At 44.2% G+C, this 27135-nt stretch overlaps 1 protein-coding gene across 2 annotated transcripts in view; it reads right to left on the bottom strand.

Annotated features, from left to right (window-relative positions):
• CFAP20DC (CFAP20 domain containing) overlaps positions 1-27135 on the bottom strand; it is a 2832435-nt gene that overhangs the window by 746951 nt on the left and 2058349 nt on the right. For both annotated transcript variants that reach the window (XM_069643752.1, XM_069643753.1), the window contains exon 15: positions 14908-15111. In XM_069643752.1, coding sequence (XP_069499853.1) covers positions 14908-15111 — 204 coding nt within the window. The remainder of the gene's footprint in view (positions 1-14907; positions 15112-27135) is intronic.

The following is a 27135-nucleotide window of genomic DNA, read 5'->3' as shown; positions in this document are numbered from 1 at the left end:
TACAATTTGTGTCACCAATTATCGTAGAAATGGTGGTCTCATTCAGCTTTTTCTCTGAATAATGGCTTTGAGATGGTAATCTGTAAAAAATGTAATAATGTTAACTCAAGCCTGGTGCCTCAACCTTTGATTGATCCTTCTGAAATTAAAGGCTTGATACAAATGCAAGACAACCATAAATCTTTATCCAAAGGTAATAGTAAAAATGTAATGTGGCATATTTAGAGATTACAGCACAGTGGACAACAAAGCTTAAATGAGAGGGAAGCTATCACCATTCTATCATGAAATGCAAGGGGCTATTGCTCCTTCCTTAGTCCAAAGTGGAGCGATAGCATCTACAAGTGCAAAATGTTTGCATTACAAGAAACCTGAGTGAGTGGTACGATACTGATAGATGGTTTTAAAGTCCTAACCAACCCTTCGTCCCACATGGCCGTGGGCCACCCCATACAAGGATAATGTATTAGGGTTCAAAATGACTTTGCGCTCAGGGAGTACTGCAAATTTGTTCAAAGTCCCCTTATGTCCTCAGTGGTATCATCTCTGGCATGGGTGTAATTGGGGAGTTGCTCCTTATTCATGTGTGTTCTTCACCCGGTGAAGCACACATAGAGGCTATACTAAAGCTAGTAGAAGACACTATTGAGGGGTGGATGCAGGAATCTCCAAAATCCCAACAACAATATAGGAACTGTTTATATACTGTAAAAAAAAAAAGCGCCAAGTCTGATTTAGAAATCTCCTTTTTAATTAATTACTTCAAACACAATTCCATTCCACCTTTGTCGGTTAGCCCTTTTTGATGTACTACCTTGAAACCTGTACTTTAGACCAGTGGAAGTGATGTACTGACAACTCGTATATTTGTACTGTAAATACTGTAATAACATGTAATGCATTCACTTTATGTAACTAAGCTTAAGTATTCTTGTTACCGATGTGCCCGGCTAGCCAAGGGTTTTGAGAGCATTATCAAATAATAAACTAAACACGTGTTTCGGCTTGTGTGCCCTTTTCAAATCTGGGCATTAATTAGGATCATCCTGGTAGTCTATCTTTATTCAGTTCGCCCAATGTTAATGGGATAATCCCACCTGCTGGTCCTTCGTTGTTTCTTTTGTATGCCCCTTCGTGTCTTCCTCTCGTGTCTGGTTCACTCCCACAGCTGGCCCAGCTGTATCTATTGCTGGCCCCACTGGCTAAGCCATCTTCCGATACGATAGAGCAGAAAGAAAAGGTAGAGGAATGGCCTTTATTTTCAAGAACTCCCTCACGCTATATGCCGCCAGTTCTACCACATTCCGTAATTGCTAATCCTTATTTGCCAAGCTAAAATGCTTGCAAACCACCACTCTCACCATCCACCTCATTTACAGCCCATCTGGCCCCATTGCTACCTCACCAAGCTTATTGCTACTAACTTCAAGCCATCTACACAACTACTAGAACTTGGCAACCACAACCTGAGGTTCGCTGACCCTAGCGATACAGATGCCACCACCATCTCTTCCTCTCTGGTAGGTCTTGGCTGCAACCAACTCATCACAGAACCAACTCACTACCACGGTTGCATCCTCGACTGGCTGCTACACCATAAAAGCAACATCTCCATACTCTCTAACCGACCATGCTCCTGATCAGACCACCACACTATCGCATTCACCATACCCAAACGCACCAAGTCAGAGCCGGTGCCTAGCACCACCATGGCCCACTGTTCACGCAACCTGATGGTAGCAATACCATCCCGCTCATCAACTTGCAGTTCCCCTCCACACAGGATCCTGCATTCCTAGTAGATCACTACAACGACCTGCTCTGCAAGGCCAATGACCACCTGGTGCCCCTTAAAGCTAGGAAATCTAAGAACCCAACCTATCGCAACTCCTGGTACACCCCGGATCTCTGCACCTCTCAAGCCGCTAAAAGAATGGCCAAAACTGCCTGGCAGAAAATCCCTACTTCAGGAAACAAAAACCACCTCTCAAAATTGTCCCACCACTACAATAGCTCGAAAGCTTCTTAATTTCTTCATTTCTTCATCAGGGTAGTGGGATTAGGATGTAATCATTATAGGTTATACTAATCCCCCTTGTATTCCCTTGACCAATCAATCGGCCACATCTACTCGACCCTGTACCCCTAGACACATGATCCCCTACATCGTCACGGTCAAACCTAGGTATATGATTGATGGGTTCTTATCAATAGGTTTTTAAATTTGGGGCCATCGCATGATATGCACTTGCCTGTTCCAAGCGCGAATAAAGTAACTTGGCGAGGCCAACTTTGCTTTTGATTAGACAATTGGCTTCCACATTAACCCAGGTACCATGGCGCACACAAGCTGCACCCCGGCCTCTGTAAGGGAGGCATGGTATCACAAGTATGACACTGACAAAATGGGTACAGTTTGTAAAACTTTTATTGTAATGGTTGGGGTTGGAGAAACTCATAGTCTGCCCTATAACTAAGATGAGAGTAGTCTCGACCATCAAATAATAAATAACGCAGTCCTAGTCTGTCAAATCAAAAATGGCCTATGCTAGCAAAACCCAATGCCTGCCCCGCATCTTGTACACAAAAGTGTAAAAAGAGAAATGTATGTCTTGGATCTTGTTACGCCAGGTATTGTCTTTCGTGATAGAGGCAGGAAGGGAGATGGGAGTTTTTTTAGCTCTCGAAGAATCGTGAGAAGTACACAAGAGCTGGATACAGCATTGGAGATACTATCATTTTAGCCTAGTGTATCCTGTTGAAATCTTTGATCCGGGTACCCCTGTCAATCTGGAAAAGTGAATACCCTTCATTTGAATGATAGACATATCTTGATGGCCGAAGGCCAACCGTCTTATGCACAGAATTATAGAAATACAGACTGCTATGCTTGACGAACAAGCGGCCATTTTAAACGTAGCAAGAATCGCCATTTTGCTTGTTAACCATTGCTCATTGCTTTCTGTCTAAAACTGCTTTGCAGCTTGCAATTCTTGCAAATTCTGCTTACTCTGCTCAACTGTTAACATTGTTGTCTGAATATGAAAGGGCAAGGTCGCGGGACTGAGGAGTTCATTGAAACTCCTCATGAGTAGCCCAGAAAGGAATGCCCACGCTCCCTCTCTGTAGCCTTGAGGGAGAGCTGCAGGGCATTTAATCATTTCACAGCTGCCAGCCAGTCTCCTACTGTGGTAGAATATGTTAGAATAAAGCAGCTAAAGGCTTGAATTATGCTCTTCTTACGACCCCCCCCCACAAAACCCTTTAGAGCATGTCAGCTCCCAGGACACGAATAGCACCTCATAGATAGCAAAGCTTGGAATGTGGCTCTTCCCCCGTGTGCAGCTTGCTTCCAAGAACAGAAACACTGTGTTCTGTTCAACAACTAGAAGATGCCTCCGCACTTTCTAAATTGCACATTGTTACTAGAATAGACATCGAAAGTGTCATAATTGTCATACTCGTCGGAAATGTCCATCATCCCGAGTTCAAAGAAACTTAATAAAAGGGGGGTGTTAAACATGACATAGCTGATTGTATGATATGCATTTTGTATATATGTAACTGATGTACGTAATTCGCTCTCTTGCGTCCCTCGAGGTCTAGAGAATACACGTCGCGGGGCGTGAGACCGCAGTTGGCCAATTGGGACTAGTTTTGCTTGCAATAAACCCTAGCATTGGGAATTTGAACCTCGTGTCTGGCGCATTCTTTCGTGTATGGTTATTGCCTTGTTTCCATATCGCGAGGGACCCCTAGGGGCCCCTTTCAAGATGGAGCCCGAATAGGGACCCTCCCCCACTTGCCCCATCATATACGTTGTAATGGGGTAAAGGCGGAAGAACGGCGAGGACGGGACGATCGAGCCGGGATCAAGAGGTGTACGGGGCGCCCTGTAGATGTGAGGAGAGATTCCTTCGCAGATCTGCACACATCTGATCCCTGATCGACGTACCGGGCTAGAGGGAAAGGAGGCAAGGGTCCCGAAACAAGGCAAAAGCCAGAGAAGTGCAGACACGACGTTGGGAGAGGTTGCGTCAGGACAGGCGACTTGTTTTATCAGGTGAGTCATTCCCCGATTCAAACGAAAACCTGATTTTTGGTAGAGTGTTGATTTTGCAAATTCAAACATCCAGGTTAAGGATAGTTAACCAAGGGGAAGGTTAAAAACATGCCTGGAGTACTGTCCACTTTAGCGGGGCTTTTCCGCTGCGGTAGACAGTCCTTGGAAAATGGCCAACGTGCATCGCCTGGGGGAACGCCGGCTTATGACATGTATGCAAAATATGGTGTGGGTGCGATAATATTTTGTGAAATTTGGCATAGGCAAACTAGAAAGCAACAGGACCATCAGTGGCCGATTAATGGTAGCTTTGAGATTGCGAGGATAGATAACCTAGAAAGGGTGCTGATTAGGAAAAAAGCTTTTGAGACTATCAAAGATTGGAGGAGGGAAGCAATGCTCCGACTTAGGAGTAGAGAGAAGCATGCGCGTAGGCACAAATCGAAGCTTGAGGTAGCAGAAGAAAAGGAGGAGGAGGAGTGGACGGCAAGTCTAAGACGGGAAGGGAGACGTGAGCAAATGAACATAGAAGGAATATACCCGCAGCAGGAACTACACATAGCAGACGAATTAATGGAACATTTGCTAACCCATACGGGTCAAGGCCCAAAACCAGGATCGAAACCAAACACGCCAGCAGTGACTGCGCAGGCCCAACCAGTAGCTCTCATACCCCCTCCCAAAGCCCAAGCACTTCCCCTCACGCAAGCATTAACCCACGCCCCAACCACAGCTCGAGCCCTCCCACAAGCGCAGACCGAAGAAGCACAATTTCCCAGCACCCAGGAAGGCCCTTCACAGATGCCACCTGTGTCACTTGTCCCATCCGCACCTCTGCTCCAGAGACAGATTCAGCACCATCCGCCCCTCCCGAAGTCGAAATTGAGACCGGGGAGGCGAGAGGCGGGGCTGAAGGAACAGGATTTGGACGTGTAACTCGCAGCGCGATCAGCAAAGAAAGAAAGTTTGAATTACAGCAGGAGGCAGAAATGTACATAGAAGGAAATGATGGGACGGCAGCATTGGCCTCATTATATGGGTACCGAAGAAGCAACGAGAGACAGGTAGTGTTGGAATACATGGGAACATTTTTGGTGGGAGAATGGAAAAAGTTACTTGAGAAAGTACCGCCACAACGATTGTTAGATTTGAACCAATTAGCATGTTGTAGAATAAAAGATGAAGAAGTAAAGGAACATGTGAATGGACTTTTTGATCTTAAAAATGAGTTGGATAATGATTATGCTGAAATGTTTGCTGCACCTGGATACATGGGTTGGGATATTAGAAGAGATGGGAGAGGGACGGTAGAACCATACATACAGCGGAGACATTCAATGTCATCTGTATAGAGGGGCGACAAGCTGAAAGTATGTATACGGGAAGCGATAAAGTGGGTGTCGAATCCTAGTATCCCAACAATGGTCATACATGACATACTTGACGAATATTCCATGCCAATGAAAAGAAAGGCACTGCAATCGATGGCTGAACATTTGATAGACAAGGATATAAAAAACAATAAGGCTAGCCCACTTGAGATACTAGTGGTATACAAGAGAGCATTCGAGCGAAGTACAGGAGAAACGGGCCTATCACTGGACTTAGGAATACTATTGAACCTAAGAGAAGGGGGAGGGATCGTGAGTGGGGCATTTCCAATGAGAGAGGTTCGGCCCACGTTTATACCAAAAGTAGAGGTCCCTGCGACGGGAACAGTAGGGGCGCAGGTAACAACAGCCCATTTCACCACCCAGTATGTGCATGTCCCCTTTTCCAGACAAGAGGTGAATACTATAAAACAGACGATTCCCGATATAAGAAAGAATCCAGCAGGTTTCTACAAGGAAGTAGAGTCAACCCTGAGATCTGCAGTACTTACTATGAGCGATATAGATTTGATTTTCCCAGTCATTTTGCCAGCAGATATATGGAAACAGATAAGGATGGTAGATGACGTGGGGGCTTTTGGCGCCACATGGGCAGAGTTACTATTGGAGGACAAAAATAAAAAAGTAGGGGAAAATGTGGGAACCCGCATGGCAGATCTACCAGAATGGATAATGCAGAGATTGAGGGAAATAATTCCAGAAAAAAGGATTCAGTAGGACAAATTAACTACATGTGTACAGGGCAAGGATGAGCCAGTAAGGGATTATTTCAATAGATTTGAAGGATTATTCACAGACTTCAGTGGGCAGGATGTGAGCACAGAGTCGGGGAAAAGGCTATTTGTTGATAAATATGTGAGGAGACTAATATTACCAATTCAAGATATGTTAATGGCGTCGGAAAGTGCCTGGGCAGCAAAACCGGTGAGTGAGATATTGCACATAGCCCAATATTACGAGAACAGGGTAAATGTGGCGAAAGAAAGAGAGATGAAGGATAGAGTAAATTTAAAAACGAGGGTGTTACTGCAGCAGGTAATTGGATACAATAGAGGTAGAGGAAATGCACAAGGCAGAGGAAATTTGAATAATATGCACGGGGTGTCATTGGGATTAAATCAATGTGCGTACTGTAAAGAGGAAGGACACTGGCGAGCGCAATGCCCGCACCTACAGAATAGAGGTGGGTTTGGCCAGAGAAGGCCTCATAGAGGATATCAGTGGTCAAACAGTCCAAGCAGAAATAGCATGCAGCAGCAACAGGGATATACCAATGGAGGTAATCAAAACCAATCCTATGGTCAAAACCAAGCTCAACAGAACCAGGCATTGAACCAAAGTGTTCCGAACCAAAATCAGGGCAGGCAGGGCCAACAGAGAAATGATCAGAGTGGAGGACACCGAGGGGGAAATGGGAATATTTTTGATACACAGCCAAACACGTATTATAGCAGAAGCGGTGACTACACTTCGGACGATGTGTTATTTTCGCAATAGGACAGCCCACGGCAGGGGTCGGAACCAGTGTCTATTCTCGTGAATCAGAGAGGACCCTACGTAGAAATGAGAGTCGGGAATAAGGAGCACCGTTTCCTTGTAGATACAGGGGCACAGAAGTGTTCGATAGACCACCACTTGGTTCCGGAGATCCCACTGTCGGAGCAAAAGAATGTTTCTGTAGGGTTCGCAGGTACACCAGTAATTAACCCCATGTCCAAAGCTGTCCCAATTACGATAGAACCATTTACGGAACAGTGTCCATTTCTTCTGACAAAAAATTGTGGGGAGAACTTGCTAGGATTAAACTTGTTGAGAAAATTGGGGGCAGTTATTCATTGTACGGCAGATGGGGTGTTCCTCACGATTTGGCCTCACGATGCACCGGTGACAGAATTTATGTCAAAAGCGTTACCGGAAGAGCTAAGTAGAGTACCAACCTGTCTGTGGGCAATGCATGATAACGATGTAGGATGCTTGAAAATAGAGCCAGCAAAAATAACTTTGAAAGAAGGTGTTGCATTACCACCAATTCCCCAGTATAAAATTTCTGTTGAAGGTGAGACGGGATTTAAGAGTACTGTTACTGACCTGGTGAGATTGGGGGTGGTTGAAGAAATTTCAGGTAGCACGTGCAACAGCCCGATTCTTCCAGTTTACAAGAAAGGAGGCAATGAAGTACCATATCGTTTCATAATTGATCTGCGCGCATTGAACAAAGTGGTAGACCCACAATTCCCTTTGGTCCCAGATGTCACAACAATACTGACAATGATACCGGCCACTGCAGAATACTTTAGTGTAGTTGATTTGAAGAACGCGTTCTTTAGCATTCCAGTGGATAAAAGCAGTAGATATCTGTTCGCGTTCACTCTAGGAGGGCGATCATTCACATTCACACGCATTCCACAAGGATACACAGAAAGCCTGAGTATTTACAGCAGAGCGCTAAAAGAGCAGCTAGACATGTTAGAATTACCCGAAGGTTGCGTACTCTTGCAGTACATAGATGACTTGTTACTAGCTGCTGACACAAAAGAGATATGCAAAGAAAGTACTATATTACTATTGACACACCTAGCGACCCATGGTCACAAGGCAATTCTGACGAAATTCCAGTATAATCAAAAGGAGGTGTCTTATTTGGGTTACCTACTTTTGAAATAATGGAGAAGATTAACACAAGAACGCATAGAAAGTATTTCTAGTATGCCTATTCCAAAAACTCAAAAAGGAGTGAGAGCTGTAATAGGCATGGCCTCTTATTGTCGGCAGTGGATCAGTAATTTTGCGTTGATTGTGAAGCCGATGATAAAATTAACTAAAAAGGATGCAGTGATGCCTTTACAGTGGGATGAGGAATGTCAGAAAGCGTTTGAGCAATTGAAAGCTGCATTGTGTGCTGCGCCAGATTTAGGCACTCCTAACTATAAAAAGATGTTTAGACTATTTGTGAGTGAGAGTGAAGGATGTGCATTGGTGGTTTTGACACAGGAACAAGGTGGAAGAAATAGGCCGTGCGGCTATTATTCTTCCGCGCTGGACACTGTAGCAAACGGAAGGAATGGTATTGGGGCATACTTTAATTCTGATGGTGCCACATGCCATAGACGTTCTATTAAACAGAACACAGACGCAACACCTCACCTCTGCTAGACTAACAAGATATGAGCTCATCTTGTTTGCAACCCACATCCAAATTATGAGGTGTAGCTCATTGAATCCTGCAGAATTAATGCCACTGCCCATAGCAGAAATTGGTGACAACGAATCACCACCCCATGATTGTTTAATAGTCACTGAAGAAGAAACAAAGGGAAGAGTTGACTTGAGTGACATCCCACAGAAAGAGCCAGATGGGGAGTTGTTTTGTGACGGCTCTTGTTTTAAATTACCTGATGGCACATCAACGGCCGCATATGCAATTACTACCCTAGAGAGTGTTGTAGAAAGCAGAAGAATCCCCTACAATTCGGCACAAGCCGCAGAAATAATAGCACTGACCCGAGCCTGTGAACTCTCTGAGAATTTTTGGCATGGTTCATAACTTTGGCCAAGTCTGGGCTGAGAGGGGCTTCTTGACATCACATGGGGCCAGGATTCAGCATGGCCCTTTGATTGTACGATTGTTGTCTGCACTCACGTTTCCAAAGCGCTTAGCTATAGTAAAATGCGAGGCGCATAAAAAAGTAACATGCAAAGTGGGAGAGGGAAACGCATTTGCAGACAGGATTGAGAAACAAACAGCCACTGATTTGAGTACTAGAATGATGACAGTACAAACAGAGGAAGTACCTTGTATGATAGAGAATGGAGTTGCCACAGTCAAAGAAATGCAGGCTGAGGCCACGACCGAAGAGATTCAGGGGTGGGCTGAGGGCTCTGCTGAGTTAGATTTGGAAGGATGTGGGTGGACAAAGAGACCAAGAACTGGATGTTGCCAAATTGTTACGTAACCGCAATGGTTACAATGGCACACATCCCTACCCACATTTGCGCGAAGAAGATGGTACAGCATTTATCCACAGTATAGAAAAATGAGCACATCAAAAAGAATGCAGAAAGGCTGGTGCAGAATTGTATTACGTGCCTGCAACACAATGTAGGGAAGGGAACCGTGACTCCAGTAGGTAGTTTTGGCCCACCCTCCATGCCATTCGAGGTGATCCATTTTGATTTCCTAGAAATGGAAAGGTGCCAGAACTACAAATATGTGTTAGTGGTGATTTGTGCATTTAGCAACTGGGTGGAGGCATATCCTTTAAACGACTGTACTGCCATGTCAACGGCAAAAGTAATGTTGAAAGAGTATTTCTCCCGGTTCGGGCTGCCCCGTGTCCTGTGGTCAGATAACGGCTCACACTTTGTGGGCGCAGTAGTACGATTCCACAGTTCCAGGCATCCCAGTTCTGCCGGGCTTGTTGAGAGACATAACGGTATCTTAAATTCAAAGATAGCTAAAATCTGTGCTGGGAGCAAGTTGAGTTGGGTGGATGCATTACCCCTAGCGCTATTGTACATGCGCACGTCTGTGCAGGCTAAAACTGGGCTCTCCCCCTATGAAATTATATGGGGCAAATGTATGGTGCGCATCACAGCCCAAAAGATTATGTGAGGTCGAGCATCCTGTGTTAAGCACGTACTGTGGCCTTTTAATGCAGAAGTTGCATTTGATTCATCAACAGGTGCAGGAGGCGTTACCAGTGCGATACAACGGACCGGGGCACTCGCTGGAGCCTGGAAGCTGGGTCCTGATTAAGAACTTTGCGGGGAAGACAGCATTAGCACCCAGGTGGCGCGGCCCTACCAAGTACTTTTGACGACGCAAACGGCCATTCGAGTGGACGGTCGCAAGGCATGGATCCATGAGACACATGCCAAAAGATTCCCAGGACTGCTGACAACTTTCGACGTCCAGAGAAAGGAAACGGTCTAGGAAACTAAAGAAACTGTTGCCAGTCCACTGCCACAGCATCAGCCTGAGTGAGAAGTGAAAGATGAAACAAAGCCTAAGTGAGAAGTGAAACTCGAAACAGAGCCCGAGGAGGCTGCCAGAAAGGGGAAAGGGCGAAAGTGTCCCAACGTTGCTCAGCAGAAACAACATCACTGCCGAGCGACACAAACTCTGCATTGCAAACACCAGCAGAAACAACGCGTGTACCCCTTTGGCGCCCGCCAGTTTCTGCAAACGCACCAAAGCCAAAGAAAGAAACTACATCATTGCCACGGCGCTCATCGTTACCCTTCATTGTGCCACAGGCTGACACTGAGCCTGATACTGGAAGTGCAACGGCACTATTCACGGATCATACAATATCAGGAGTGAAACGGTATAATTTGCGGCCTCGACAGGCAAAGTGATCCACAGATCTTTGGTGCTTTTCTTTTGCCTTTCGTTCCACTCACGGACGGAGTAGGAGCCAGGGGCGTAGAGGAGAGAAGTGTGAGAGTTGTGCAAGTCGGACAATTCAAGACTCACGGCTCCTCGGTGCGCTTATAATAAAGTACATGTGTCCTAAGCCAGAGCAGGACAAGCTGGATGCACATAGTACACTATCAATAAAGAATTGTTCAGAAATCATCTGAGCAGTGGGAGAAAGAACAACTAATCTTGCTCGGAGTGGATAAATGATCTAGGCTGTGAAACGGTTGTCAGAATTGAACTGTGACATTTTCGTTGAACTTTTCTGGCATCAAGAACGAGAGACATTTGCGACGAACTTTGCCAGCAAGAAGAAGGACGATGAAGAACAAATCAAGACCGGTTTCAGCCTCCTCCTGCACCCCTGCTGAAAAGATGATAGTTTTAGAGACTGTAAATTTAGGGAAAAAGCATGGTAAAAGGCATAAGGTACTGATTTGGACATTGGTCCTGTGTTTCTTAAGTATGGTAGTACCAACAATAACAGCTATTACACTATGGTTCCTGGAGTCCGGGCACCCATTAGAAACACTTTTGCCAAAAGCAGCTACTGAAAGCCCGGTTCATGTAATCACTGGTACTTTGTCCCCAATGGAAGAAAGACATAGAGAAGGATATGGCAACAATACATTGTTGCTCATAATGAACATGACCCATGCGGTTTTAAAGAAAAAAGATTGCTGGGTTTGTGCCCATTTACCACAGCACGGTGGGAAAGGGATAGGCTGGTACGTACAACCGTTATCATTGGTTTATTCATGTGAAGTATCGTTGAGTTCAATGTTCTTTGGGAAATGGAACAAGAGTAATACGGGTCAGCTAGATGAGACCAATATGAATGAATTTGAGGAAGTGATCATGAGACCTGTGGGTTGTTCCATATTCCACAAAGCTCGCGTGTTTTCACCAGATCCCATGAGTAAAAAGTCACGAAAGACAACAAGACAAGATAGATTACAGAGGCAGAATAGACCGACCCCGCCAACAGAAGAAACATCAGTAATGACATTTCGAATGAGGGATGAATGGAATAAAGATGCTGTGCCCCCTACCTATACAGTGGATCACAGCCCCAAAACTGCTCCCCTATGTTTAAAGAAAAAAGGGTCCTATAAAGTAGGAACATTTAGCAGCTGCCTGAACACAGTGATTTTAAAGCACAAAATAGAACCTGTGTACGTAGGGGACCCTGTTTACTTTATATGTGGGGCAAAAGCATATCCATGGTTACCTAGGAACTGGTGGGGTACATGCTACCTAGGTCTACTGTTTCCAGGAGTGTTCCTCTTGGAGACAGCAGAAGTAGCCAGACGAACAAAAGGTAGAACTCAAAGGAGTAGTGAAAATGGAATGATAGCAATAGATGTAGCCAAATCGTTTATACCATTCTTGGCCCAAATAGAAAATTCCTATAATATAAGAAAACTGTCTAGAATATTAAAAAATACAATAGATTCAACAACGGATATTTTATTGAACATGACGTTAGAAGAGAAAGGAATAAGACTAATGGCACTACAAAACAGAATGGCTCTTGACATAATATTGGTTGATCGTGGGGGAGTTTGCAAACTCGTAAAAACTGCATGCTGTGTGTTTATATATGCTTACACCCCTACGATATTTAAAGCAATCCGGAAATGACATGTCCTAAGTTCCACATTCTCTACTGAAGAAGGGGGTTGGGGGATAGGATCCTGGTTGTGGGGACTATTGCGGTCCTGGGGATGGAAGCTAATTTCGATACTAATGGTGGTACTTGGTATATTCATAACATGTTGCTGTTGCATACAATGCCTACCAATAGTTTGCACTGAGACAACTGAGGGATGTACTAAGGGATGTTTGCACATGGTGTCGAGAGGAAAACAAACGCATGGCCGAAATAACAGAGACACTGATGAAACAAAAACAGTAAAACAATGGCTATAGACATTAATGATGAAGATAATGCTCATGATAGCATGACAGGTTCAGACATAGATACCCCAGACTTATCCTCATCAGAGGAGGATACAATGAATGAATAAGACGTTTGGCATACGGCCAAAAGGAGGGTATGTCAATCCGGAAAAGTGAATACCCTTCATTTGAATGATAGACGTATCTTGATGGCCGAAGGCCAACCGTCTTATGCACAGAATTATAGAAATACAGACTCCTATGCTTGACGAACAAGCGGCCATTTTCAACGTAGCAAGAATCGCCATTTTGCTTGCTAACCATTGCTCATTGCTTTCTGTCTGAAACTGCTTTGCAGCTTGCAATTCTTGCGAATTCTGCTTACTCTGCTCAACTGTTAACATTATTGTCTGAATATGAAAGGGCAAGGCCACGGGACTGAGGAGTTCATTGAAACTCCTCATGAGTAGCCCAGAAAGGAATACCCACGCTCCCTCTCTGTAGCCTTGTGGGGGTGCTGCAGGGCATTTAATCATTTCACAGCTGCCAGCCAGTCTCGTACTGTGGTAGAATATGTTAGAATAAAGCAGCTAAAGTCAAGTGGCCCAGTGAGTAGAGCGCTCACTTTGACATTCGTGCAGAGCCTGCTAACGCAGGTTCGAATCCCGGCGGGGCCAAAATCAGCCTTTCATCCTTCCGAGGTCGATAAATGAGCACCACACACCGTGAGTAACAATAAGCAGCGCTCAGATACCTGAGGGTTCGTAGCGCTATATAAATGCCAAATTATTATTATTATTATTATTATTATTATTAAAGGCTTGAATTATGCTCTTCTTACGCCCCTCCTCACAACACCCTTTAGAGCGTGTCGGCTCCCAGGACACGAATAGCAACTCGTAGATAGCAAAGCTTGGAATGTGGCTCTTCCCCCGTGTGCAGCTTGCTTCCAAGAACAGAAGCACTGTGTTCTGTTCAACAACTAGAAGATGCCTCTGCACTTTCTAAATTGCACATTGTTACCTGAATAGACATCGAAAGTGTCATAATTGTCATACTCGTCGGAAATGTCCATCATCATCCCGAGTTCAAAGAAACTTAATAAAAGGGGAGTGTTAAACATGACATAGCTGATTGTATGATATGCATTTTATATATACGTAACTGATGTAAGTAATTCGCTCACTTGCGTCCCACGAGGTCTAGAGAATACATGTCGCGGGGCGTGAGACCACAGTTGGCCAATTGGGACTATTTTTGCTTGCAATAAACCCTAGCATTGGGAATTTGAACCTTGTGTCTGGCGCATCCTTTCGTGTATGGTTATTGCCTTGTTTACATATCGCGAGGGACCCCTAGGGGCCCCTTTCACCCCAGGTCAACTCGCTACAGTGTATTTATTACACAACAGTCCTCCATGATGAAATGAGGGACTCTCAAGCACTGCCACACCACTGAACTCTAAGTTGGCGGTAAGCTGTACTTCAATACACACGAATGTGTATATACCCTAGGCACCACTCAGCCGTTATTAAGTAAACATAAATAAGAAACAAAAAATCTGAGATCCTTACAGTCATCCTTTCCCCACAGATAACACCCACGGACAGAACCACTCTACACGTCTCCTGATGAAGGCCACCATAATTACGTGCTCAAATAAAGCCCCCTGTGGCCGAAACACTACAGTGTTGACAATCTGTGACACGACTGTTTAACCCCTGTTGTATGTTTGTATATAGTGTTGTGTACACTGTCTGTTAGATACACCTGGATTGAAAGCAGTCCTGGGTAGCACTTTCTCAAGTTCTGTTTTACTTAATTGTTGTATCCACTTGTGCATTTTGGTGGGAAATTTACCTTCACATACCAGAGGTTGGTACACAGTTGTACCCCCCTTTTTAGAATACCAAACCTGTCTGTGTCACTTTCGTGCTTATCGAAAGTAATGTAAATATCTAAAGATTATTTGTGAAAAAATTGTTTTGAGATTGAAATAAATGTTTCCAAAACTATATGACTGTATGGTGATCTCACATCCTGATTCCTTTTGATATTCATATGTTTTCAGTATTAGACATTTGCACCATATGCACATTGTGAGCAATTCAATATATAACATGATTACTTACAGGTGGCAAGCAGGAGTTCCAGGTGGCTGTGTCATCGCTGCTAGTACTTATGCTGACATTGCAGTTATCAATCTGAGATGCACTTAATCCATGGGAGGTCCCATCTTCCTCTAGCTCTTCATTTTGCTGTCTCTTTAAACTAGCTAACATCTGAAGTTCTGATGTGCTCAGTCTGCCAGACTGATAGTTTCTCCAGTAATAGTCCTAAAAATCAAAAATAATATGCACAAAAAGAAACATTAAAAATAAACAGTGATACAGCTGTTGGGCCTGATTCACAAATAATGGCACTAGAGCAATTCATGCTATTTATAAAATGTGTACCTGCGTCTGGTACCACATTCACAATATCTTAAATAGGAGCAAATATAGAGATGCCTCTTTAGCCTCTTTGAGACACTAACAGGGAAAATCCAATTTACAAAGATTGGCTCAATGGCATCTTAGAGATTCTCTCCCCATCTCTAGATTTTCTCTAGGTGACAGTGTTGGTGAAGGGAAGCAGGTATACATTTCACAAGCCACTCATAATTTGCCCTGATGCATATCTTGTGAATCAGACCCATTAGTCTATCTTTGGAAAAAATGCACAATTTCACACAAACAAAATGCACGACACACAAGTGCAGACAAAGACAACATACATAAGCACAAATACAACACACACAAAATATGCACTCACCCACGTAGGCCAAATATAGCCATTAAGAGAAAATCAGTTATGTAACATTGCACTCTATCAGGATGTGTGTCTTGATGGCCCATTCTACTGCACAGTCATTGCACGCTATCAGGATGTGTGTCTTGATGGCCCATTCTACTGCACAGTCATTAGACGCTATCAGGATGTGTGTTTTGATTGCCCATTCTACAGCAAAGTTATGTCTGCCATCAGGTACAGCATGCCCTGTCAGTCAAAACAGGGAGTACAGGCGGAAAAGCTCACAATTAGGCAGTAGAGAGATGTCCCAATTAGGCAGTACAGTGATCATGGGGCCTCATTTGATGGCAATTCCCTTGGAATTATTGCCAAACTCACTTACTGTTACCACCACTAGGTCTGTCAAAATTACATCTGGATTACGAGTGGTGGTATGGTAGTGTTGGTCCACATTCATGCAGTCCATAAGACTCCAAGGGGCATTTGGATGAATCAACACTTGAGATAATAATTCACCTATGGTAATTCCTCGTATTGTTGGTGTTAAAGGGGAGGAGTGTTACACTTGGTTGTAGGGATCTCCTCCACTTTAACCCAAACTGATACTTTTACCATGCGGTAACACCTGGGATAATTCAGTTACTACCCAAAAATGTGGAATTACCACTAGGCCTTTATTTCTCCATCAAACTCAGAATAAGCCTCAATGTACTGTGTATGTAGTATCAGTATGACCCAATTTTTTGGTCTGGCAAAGAGGGCTTTCGCTATCTGCCAGTGGCCTTGAAAATACGTATTAGAAGAGCCCAATATCAATCACTTGTTCTGTGTAGCATAGTGGCTAAGAAGCCAACACATACCTATCATCTCCAACACGATCTCTCCAAACTACCTTCTCAACCACCATCAACCGCCCACACAAAACAGGCGGTGGCACTTACATCATATATATATATATCATATATATTTCGGATACTCGCCTCCATCGCACCCACATTCAACCACCTCATTTACCACCCATCAAACACACAATACCAATTTCTACACTGAATGGTCTGACTTCAGTAAAAACAACCACACCTCTACCTTCACCAACATCTACTTTGGTAATTTCAACCATGGTAGTTCCCACCCAGATAATAAACCCATACTGAACAGTAGCCTCACTCCACTGTGCTCACATTGCAAACTCACCTAACACATGAACTACCTCTCACACACAACTGGCAACACTCAATCGTCCACATAATATTCCCCCACCCACCACAAATAACCCACTCAATTATATCAAACACATCACAAAGTTCTTGCATCACTCCATCCCCTTCTCTACTCCCACACACCTCACCTTACTCCTCAACCATTGCAAAACCTTAATCAACCAGGCACTCAACCAAGAAGTCCGGCCTTAAAACACAGACACCCCACCAGCCACCATCACAAGCTATGGCTCAACAAGTACTTCCTCACCATTAAACAGGAACCCAGATTCCAAGAAAGAGCAAGGCAAAATAACTCTTGCTCCTCCATCAGGACACTCCTCCAAAACTGCTGCTTCACATATAAAATGGCAACACACAGTGTCAAAGCTGCCAACGACCTCCAACACGCCCATAACGCACACAAACATTTTAAAGAATACGTTACTTACCTGTAAGCGAGCTTCCCATCCATAGCAGCAGCTCAATGGAAAGCCCTCCCGCCCTTGTTAAGAGCAGAAAACTCTCACATGGCATTCAGGAAAAAACTAAAAACTTGGCTATTTGTCTAACCCTGCAGGACAGTTTTGTCGAACATTGCAGCGACTTAAACAATTCAGTGTTTTGTCACATGGGGTTCTCCACTCCCCATATACCTGGATGATTGCATAGCACCGTCTGTTTTTGTTCTGTCATGTAATATGTGAGTAACCTTTCCTCTGATTTTTGAGGGTTCACATTTATTTTCTTCTCCAAGTACTGTACCATGTAACTGGTTCACAACAGCGCCTTGATGCCTATGTGTTTAGACGCTTTACAAATGCAAATAAAAGAAAAAATGTAAATAAACTCCTGTTCTCAAGCATTGGTATCTTTCATAAATTCACATGCTGTCTGAATATTCCCCATTGTCAGGCTGCCAAACTACGGCAGCTTTAAAGCAGTTTACATTTTAAAACTGCTGTCACCTTAGTGCTCTATTAGAATCATTTGGGTCACATTTCCCCACAGTCAATTGACAGGTCTCCCGTAGCTCTACCCTCAGAGGCCATCTTCAGATTTTTCACTGTCATGTCTATCTCCAAATCACCTCTCACCCGCAGGATATCCCCCATTAACCTCAGTATGCAAGTCCCTCATTGACTATTTCAACTCCAAAATGGACAATATCAGACAAGAACTTTCCTCCGTAGTCCCTCTTCCTTTTCTAAATCACAAACACTCCAACACATGGGATACATTCCACCCCAATGACCAGGGCAACCTCATCACCATAACCACCAAAACAAAACCAGTACACTTCCTGGATGATGCATGCCCAGTTCAGGCTGCATCTAACTGCAAGACCACATTGCCTACACACGTGGCTCAATATCAACAAGTCCTGTCTCTCACATGGCACAATCCTCTTCACACTCAAAATCCCTCCACAAAAAAGTATCCCTGCACTGCCTGAAAACTACTATCCTATCACAATCCTACCATATCTCACCATAAATGGAGAACACTTTGTCACAAAGCAATTCAAACACACAGTCCTACTAGTCCTCAGCCTCAGGATAAAATCCTCATGCACTCCTCTTGACTAATTTGCCTCCTTACTCATTGAAAGGACCCACTTTTTCTCCATGCCCCCCTATTGATCAGATCCCATTCCAGTGAAATATGCAGTACTAAAAGGATATTTGCCAACATCCACTTTTACATATATGGAGGGAGATGATACAGACAAATCTCCACCCGCTAAAATCTCCAAACCCCCAAACACTGTTTCTCCATCATCACCACCTGGTAACAACCCACTTTCTAAACCGCAACCCATCCAAAATGAATTACTTCCTCTTTGACAATGTAGGCCAAAACCCAACCTCACCTCCTGGATCAAAGTACTGTGAGAAACGTGACGGTATTCTCCCAAGCAGACCTAGAGAATCCCTTATTCAGGTGGCCAGGGAAGGGTAGGCACTCTCAGATCCCAACGCTGGGGGCGGACGAGTGAGGTAGGATCACCTGGGTAGGAGGCACCCGGGGGTATGCTTAGGGAAATGCCCCAGGTGAGAAGCCGCATTACACCAGGGAGGCAGACGAAGTCCCTGAGGCCTTTAAAGGCTATTCCAAATTAAACCCCCTTCCCTACAGTCATTCTCCCCTATCATTATCAAACAACCCCTCCTTGCCTGTGAAACCAATTAGGAACCTGAACAGCGTTACCGTGGGTAACTACATCTCTCAGAGTCCCTATTTTCCAGTTACCTACTCGAGTACTCCCAGTCATTCTTCTCCTCGTCTATCTAATTATCATTTCCCGAACTCCTAGTTGACTGTGACAAAACATTATAATTCCCACAATCCCTCCTACTCATTTCACAAACCCTACAAATCCCACCCTTCCGTGCTCGCCACAACACCTAGGACGAGGGATATCATTTCTTATGACACTTTTTCCCCATCCTGCCCATCAGGATATTTAGAAATTCATTCCCCCACCCCTTTTCCGACACAAACACTTTCTTACACCACGAAAGACAACAGACTAACACCAGGGTTGTTTGCCTGACAGGCAATTGACAATAACCAGACACACCTGATGGCCCCTTCCCTTCCCCACAGGGGTAAAAGGTGAGAGCACACGTTGAGCAAGGCAGACCGCACAATGAGACAGCTATTCCAGGATGGCAGTTCAAGAGGAGTAGAAAAGTGGCGATAACCGAAAGGACGACAAGGAGGGAAGTGCCCTTGCCGTTTTGACCCAGACCGCGAAGCCTCTGTGAAAGGAATTATAAGGCCCAGAACAACAGCTAGAGTGTGGTGTAATAGATGCCAGCGGTGCATGGAGCCCCCCCTACGCTGATAACCAAGTCAGGGAGAGACGATTGCTACTGTGGTACCACCCTTGACTCCAGAGGCAAGAAATATCAAGCAGTGCATCACAGCCGGTGAGTCGGAGGTAGAGCCGATAGTAAACAAAACTGTTGAATGAAGGTTACAAATGGCAACATAATGTAAATCAAGAACAAAGACTTTGTGTTACGGAACTGTTGAAACAATCCAGGAATCCAGGGAGAGATCAGCTGAAGAGTGGTCCGGCGCCAAGTGGGCGCTCATTTGAAAGACTATGACTAGTCCCTGCTGGTTAAAACTACAGATCCCAGAAGACCCTAGGAGAGCCAATGCAAGAGGTCAAAGTGATCACAATAGGGTCAAGTAAAACCCCTTGTACAATCGAAGGTCTTTGACCTGTAACCAAGAGGAAAGCAAAGGGAAATAATTCCTGCATTGTGTAAAGTAAACTGCGTAGCTGGTAAGTGTGAGCCGGCTGAGGGATGCCTGCAAAACGTGCGAAATACGATAACCCCGTGAACATTGTGTTGACAAGAGTGAACCCGGCTGAGGGATGTCCACAGTGAAAGATTGTTTAAAAAGACATTAAGACTTGTGAATACAACAAGTGAAATATTCTGAGAAAAAGGCTATAGTGAACCCGAACGAGGGAGGCCCACTTTGCATGAAGTATCGGAGCCCGGTTGAGGAGGGTCCAAGGGTGAAGACAACCCCCCAATGTGAAGATTTATTGAAGATATTTATTTTGGTTTTTGTTTATAGTCCACCAGGCCTTCTAAGGCAAGAGACTTTTTCAGAAAGGAGACTTTGCCCCAGAAGATCCTGGTATCGTTGCAAGGAACTATAACCTCATTCTGGCGAGGCCCAGGTGTGTGCTGTGCTCAAAGGTCCTGCCTTTTCCCATGCTAAAAACGTGGGGAAGGAAGACCCCAGCCAGACCATCCTGATCATCATTTGGTGAACACTTCTTTCTTTTCTTGCAAATACTATCCCACACTATTTTGTAACTTGGAGGTAAGGATTGGCAATGATTTTTTTTTTTATTATAGGACCATTTTATTTGACAAGACACCACTAGAACTGCATTATTATTATTTGATGGTCGTAGCTTGCTCCCATCTTAGATTTAGGTTTAGATTAGGCGTTTTTCATACAGTTTAATCAACACCCTTGAACTGTGCTCACTTGTGTCTGTCTTCATTGTTGCCACCATGAGTGCCTTACAGTACTCACAACTGACAACCCAGATTTTTTCCTACCCACACCAGTCAAGTAGCTAGGATTCATCATCGACCCCAGCCTATCCTTGACAGACCACATAGCTTCCACACTGAAACATACATTCTTCAGCTGTGCCTCCTACTCCAGATAAGATGCATCCTTCCCCTTGATGAATTCCATACCACAGTCGAGCCACTAGTTCTCTCCAACAGGGAATATGGAAATGAAATTATCACTGGACTCCACAACAACACCTTGCCCAGAATGCAGCAGCAAAACTCAATCTACACCTACCCAAACACTCATACATCACCCCAACACTCCCAAAGCTCCACCGGCTCCCCATACCAGATAGTGCTGCTTTTTAAAAAAAACTCTGTGCCATATACAAGGCCATTACCCTCAAAAATTCAAATACCACCTTCACAACAAACTGAAACCTGTCCCCCACACAAATACACCAACCAAAATCTCCAATGCATTCAACTCTGCAAGCTAACCTGTACACAAAAATAAGCCTTCACACAAAGGGCACCAAGAGCATGGAACACCCTCCCATCCCACATCCATACTGCACCTTTTATTATGAACTTCCACAAATGCTTTAATACTTACCGCGTTTCCCACATGTAACCCAGCCAGACCACTACCTCTGCTATCCTTTCTCTCTCCCCTAATCTTCCTATCCTCCTTGCAAAACAAACCTCCCTTTGAACTGTGGATGGCACTTTGAGTACCTTTGCGTAGGGTCAGGACTGTATAAAAGTTTAAGTAAAATAAAATAAATAAAATATAAGCAGATCAAATGCACCATGGTAAACGTTTGTTTGGTGGCCAATATGTAGAAGCAAGTGGATCTGTTTTCTGCTGCCCCCCCACACTTTTCTCTCCATCTACCACCTGTGCTCTTATCTCCCCCTCCTTCTTATCCTACTTGCTCACTTCCCTCCAGTCCTCCTCTCTGTACAGCCATGCTCAAACATGCACCTAACTTTCTCGGTACTCCTGAATGCCACACTTACATCTGATCCACTTTGATTTTATATCTTCATGGTATGAGCGCGTCTTGTGAAAGGAGGCTGCTTATGAGGTCTACAAGCTTTCCAGATGCTGAATATTCTCTGGTGGACTACACCATGACTCCCATAGACAATGGTACAAAACACCTCACCCGCCTGCCATTTTGGATTAATTCCAGATTGGATTATGCTACTGTAAGCAACAAGGTTCATCTGTGGTTTCCTACATATGCGAGATGGGTAGAGAAACAGTTGGTCCCCTCTGTATTGCACCCTGCCCGCAAATGAGGTGGCATCAGTGAGATGGGTGACCATTAGAAGAAAATACCAAAGGAAGAAAAATCAGTGACTTAGTGCGACTAATGTGTCAGCAGCAAGGCAGCTTGGAGACAGCACTCTGTGTATTGAGTCAGCATTCAATACAGGTTGAATCAGTGACAACATGCTTGCTGTGGACCAATCCCCTACGTTTTGCCTTTATAAGGTAGCTGGAAACCCTGCAATTGGTTAATCATCTTTAAGGCCGTCATCCCTGAGGTGCTCCAGTTCCTGAAGCACAGAGGGTTGTGCCATACTGGCTGTCATGCCCACAGTAGCATCAGTGTCACAGGTGCACCCGGTGTTGAACAACAAGGTGAAATAATAGAGAGTTCTATCAGAGACCGGGTAACAGCACTGTGGCTCGTCGACTTCACTGCGGCTTGAGACTATGGCTGGGTCAGCAGATGAGATATGACAGCTACTCCTGGTTGGAAAGGTCAGTGTCTCATCCATTCTATAATGGATTCAGATTAGGAGCTTCTGACATCACTGGAACTGGGCGAGCATGGGGGCTATGGCTCCATGAACAAGCAACACTCTTGAACAGCGAACCAGGCCTGCCTATTTGTACTGTGGACCCAGATGTAGCGGCTCCACAAACCTCTTGGTCCCAACTCTATTGTCCTTTACCTGAGGTGATATGCTACCAAGGAGTTACAGGGCTGGTGCTAGAAAGAGGTAAGGGATGAACTGGAGAGCCTGGGGGGTGCGTCATATACCCCCTTCGGAACCTGCATCACATAGCAAGTGGCAGACACCAGTCCCCAGGTTTCTCCCAGTTCAATCCTCTAGCCTAAAGCATGGGACATAGTCACAATATCCTGTTTTTAATGCATTTCTAGTATGAGACTTTGAGATATTTCCCAATGAGGGGGTTGGTGCAGATTGCTGGTCAATCTGTATCGCTGGTTTTTTCCGTAAAGAGGAATCGAGCAGATACTTTACATCACAGATAACACAACAAAACTCTTCTTTCATTCCTTTATGACATACTTGATAGATGGCGCGGGGTGTAATCAACCAGAAGTCTTTTCTCCATATAAAGTAAACAATCAATCGGGGTAGAATGAATACATTCTTTCTCAATGATAACCCAGTTCGGACAATCCGCACTATCCGACATAAGCCAGTAATGCAGAATATGCAGAGGAAAAGCAGTGTGATATAATCTTATATTGGGAAAGCCAAAATCACCCAGTCATGGTTCCAATCTTAAAAGGATGTCTTTTGGGATCTTCGACCTCCCATTCTCTACCCAGAGGAACTTATTAAATTCTTTATTTATGTCCCAAAGCAGTTGGCCTGGAAGCTAAAGAGGAAGCATATTAAAAACATATAGATACCAGGTGTTCCCCATGGGCCTAACCGGTGGTGTTCTCCAGGGGTCTAGCCTTTCTCCATGGCTTTTCAACCACTACCTGGCACCTCTTGCCCACTGCATCGCTACTGTTGGCTCCAAATTTCAGTGTTATGCAGATGACACCCAGCTCTCTAGCAGTCTCCCCTCAGCTGCCTTGTCCCCTTCACTCATACCAGACTGCCTGGCCGCAATTCAGGAATGGTGTGCTGCTAATGATTTCTGCCTTAATGCCAGTAAAGCTGATATCCTCCTCATCGGAAAACCAGCTCCCTCGTTTTCTCTCGCTCTCTGGCCGCCCACTATGGGCCCTCTTCCTGCTCCTACTTGGGAGGCTAAGAACCTTGCTGTCTTCTTCGACTCCACCCTCTCCTTCTCTCCTCACATCTCTGATATCTCTAAGAAGTCAAATAATCATCTGCCCCTCTTCATAGCTATTCTTCCTTTCCTCACTTTCCCCCAGAAGCACTCAGACACACAGCCATTAACAGTCACTGCAGCATCAGCACCATTATACAGAGCACTGAAAGGTTGCAGGAATCACAATACATCTCCTTAATCTAAACCCAGCAAAGAAATGTCCAATTTACTCTGCCAAATGCTTTTTCAGTATCAATGCTAATCGCTGCATGAGCATCAACAGAAGTCTTCTTAAGGTGAATAACATTCAGTAATTATCTCAGATTATCATAGCTATTTCTACCGTGAGCAAACCCCTCTGATTCTTATGAATCCGTTTCGGCAACAAGCTATTAAATATCAAGGCATAAATCTTAGCCAGTGATTTAGCATCCACATTCAACAGTGAGATTGGGTGGCAATTTCTACAAAGCAAGTGATCCTTACCCGGTTTTGGAGTTACAGTAATTAAAGAAGTCTTCATTGAGACATGGTCTCTCCATTACTAATGATCTCTGTATATAACTGTGCTAAGAAAGAGGCAAGAAAGTGACTGAAAGTTTTAATACAATTTGAAAGCCATCTGGCCCAGGACATTTCCCAATGGACACCATTTCCATAGAATCAGCAATTTCCTGAGAGCTAACTTCCTTTTCAAGGCAAAGCCTATCTAGGTTATCCAGATTAGGAATATCAATCCGGTCTAAATATTCAGACACTCTGGACTTCTGACTCTGTGATGCTCCCATCAGCTCTATACAGGGATGGATAGAAGCACCGAAAAGCCTGACAAATATCGTAATTTCGCAAAAGAAAACCATCCTCATTTGCGATAAAAACCGCTTGCCTTCCTTTCTCCTTCACCTTAAACATACTAGCTAAAAGGGATGCAGACATGTTAGGTACTGAAGGAGTATGACTATATTGTTCCTCTGCCAGCTTGTATGCCTCTTCCAATCGCACAGTCTGCCTTTTTCTTCTTAAAGCACGCAAAGCAAATAATCCCCCCCACCCCCAACAGTGCTTTCAAAGTGTCCCAGACAATAGACAATCTCTCAACAGAACCCAGGTTTTCCTGCAGAAATAGCGACATTTAGGAATCAATATGTTTTACAAAATCTGGATCCGATAGCAAATGCGTGTTAATCCTCCACTGTCTACTACACTTCTACCCACCCATCGACTTATCTACTGCTAAGTCCACATAAGCATGGTCCGAGACCAAAACACTACCTACATCAGCATTACACACATCATGACAAAGGCCTCTAATGACCAAGTAAAAATCTATTCGAGAAGAGGTTCAATTTCAAAGGGAATAAAGAAGGTGATTATAGCACCTGAGAATTAGAAGTGTTTACCATTGAACCATTGGCCAACGTTAACGCTGATATATCCAGACAGAGTGGCAATGAAGATGCCTCATTAACCATCCAAGAGTCGGACACTGCCAACCTATACATTCGTTTTTTGCAGACAACAAGGATTAAGTGAAAATTCTAAAAATATCAAAAACCTTTGCAATAAATAATGTAATTCTAGAAAGTTTGAACAATCCTTACGTGCTAAGATTTTATATCATGATGATAATGTTCTCTTGTCTGCGGGAAATGGATTCTCTAATCAATCTCAGAAGGTGCCATCTAATATTACATATAAGAAAGGCAAAAAGAAAAAGAAAAACAATAAAGTAAATGTCCTCTATAGTGAACAGTCAGCAGCTCAAACTAGGCCTATGGAGCACAGCGCTGCTGGTGACTGCAAAGAAAACATTGATTCAAGTTTAATGATGATTAATTTAAGTGATTTATCGACGTATTCTGGTGAGAGCTCCCATTATAAGGCCTCCACAGGCTCCTCTCTAACCAAAGACAATGGCAACAACACCCGTTTGTGTATGTGGGATCAGTGTTGGTGCTGTTCTGAGCAGACATTAGATACATTTTTCACTTTGGAAGAAAAGAGAGCAGCTGCTCACGCAAAAGCCAGCCTGCTTTGGAATATTGGCAATACCTTGCGTAATTCAATCCAACTGGCACAAAGACAAATAGTATTTCAGTGGAATGGCTGTTTGAGTGGATTGAAATCTTTAGAGGTTCCTTCTAACCAGGAGATTCAAACAAACTACTTGTCTAATTCCCAGGATATGAAGTCTCGGTTGCTAGATGCACAGTGAGCCTGTGCAGAGGAGAGGGTTTTAGCTGTTGAGAGTATTTTTTTAAATGATCACTCTATAATTTTGAATCAACAGGCTATTTTAGATTTATTTCATGATATACTCATTGTAAGAAATATTCTTTTGAAAGATTTTGATTTTATATACTTCATTGATGAAACTAGCACAGATTTAGTGTATTGTCACGCTCACCTGGTCTCCACGGGGGCGTGCTCATGTCCGCAGGATGATGTCTGTACTGGTGTTGCTCTGCTTAAATGAGGGTGCTAGCTTGCTTCTTCCCTTCGTTCTTATCTCAGGAGATGTTCACCTGCAAGTCGAAACAAGATATTAGCCAACTGAATGGAGCTGGTTTTGGTTTTCACCTCCTTCCGATTTTCCTTCTCTTCCTCTGGCTCACCTTGGTTTTTTAATGGGTGAGCTCTCTGTCCTGCACACTCTGGCAAGGGTGCGGTTACACTGTCGTTCCAGGATCAAGTTACTTCACTGATCCAATGGAGGTTGCTGAAGTGGAAGGACCGGAGTAAGCAGGTAAGTCTCTATTCCAATAACTCCTTGTAAAAGCTGCTTTAAGTCTTTCTGCTCAAGGTATCTAATGTTCGTTCTTGTCTTTCAGGTGCAGCATTAAGCGGCTTTTGGATGATGGGATGACTCTTCTGACAATGATGAGCAGGATTCCTGCCGGCAAGTATAGCGCTGTGCGGGACGCGCTAATTGCTCGCTTTATTTAGCTTTCCTTTGCTGTGTGCGACTAACCTGCTTTGTCTTTTCTGTTCGGCAGGTGCAGCGCAATTCCAGGAAGAAGATGGAAGAATCATTTGACGGTGTCGAGTGGCGGCATGATGCAAAATGATGGAGAACTGCTCGATGGAGTTCCTGGAGGTGGCCGATTCAGGTGAGTAGTTACCTGAGAGGGTACCTTCTGTTCGGTTTTTCTACAGATGCGGCAGCCCGTGGGTAAGAAGAAGGCGAGGTCAGGATGTTCTGCAGGTAAGGCCTTCAATGCGTGAATAACTCATGTTCTTCTCTTTTCA

The sequence above is a fragment of the Ambystoma mexicanum genome, chromosome 2p (assembly GCF_040938575.1).
Source record: "Ambystoma mexicanum isolate Mex_15411 chromosome 2p, UKY_AmexF1_1, whole genome shotgun sequence".
NCBI classification, from domain to species: domain Eukaryota; kingdom Metazoa; phylum Chordata; class Amphibia; order Caudata; family Ambystomatidae; genus Ambystoma; species Ambystoma mexicanum.
This window is presented reverse-complemented; position numbering and strand designations above follow the sequence as displayed.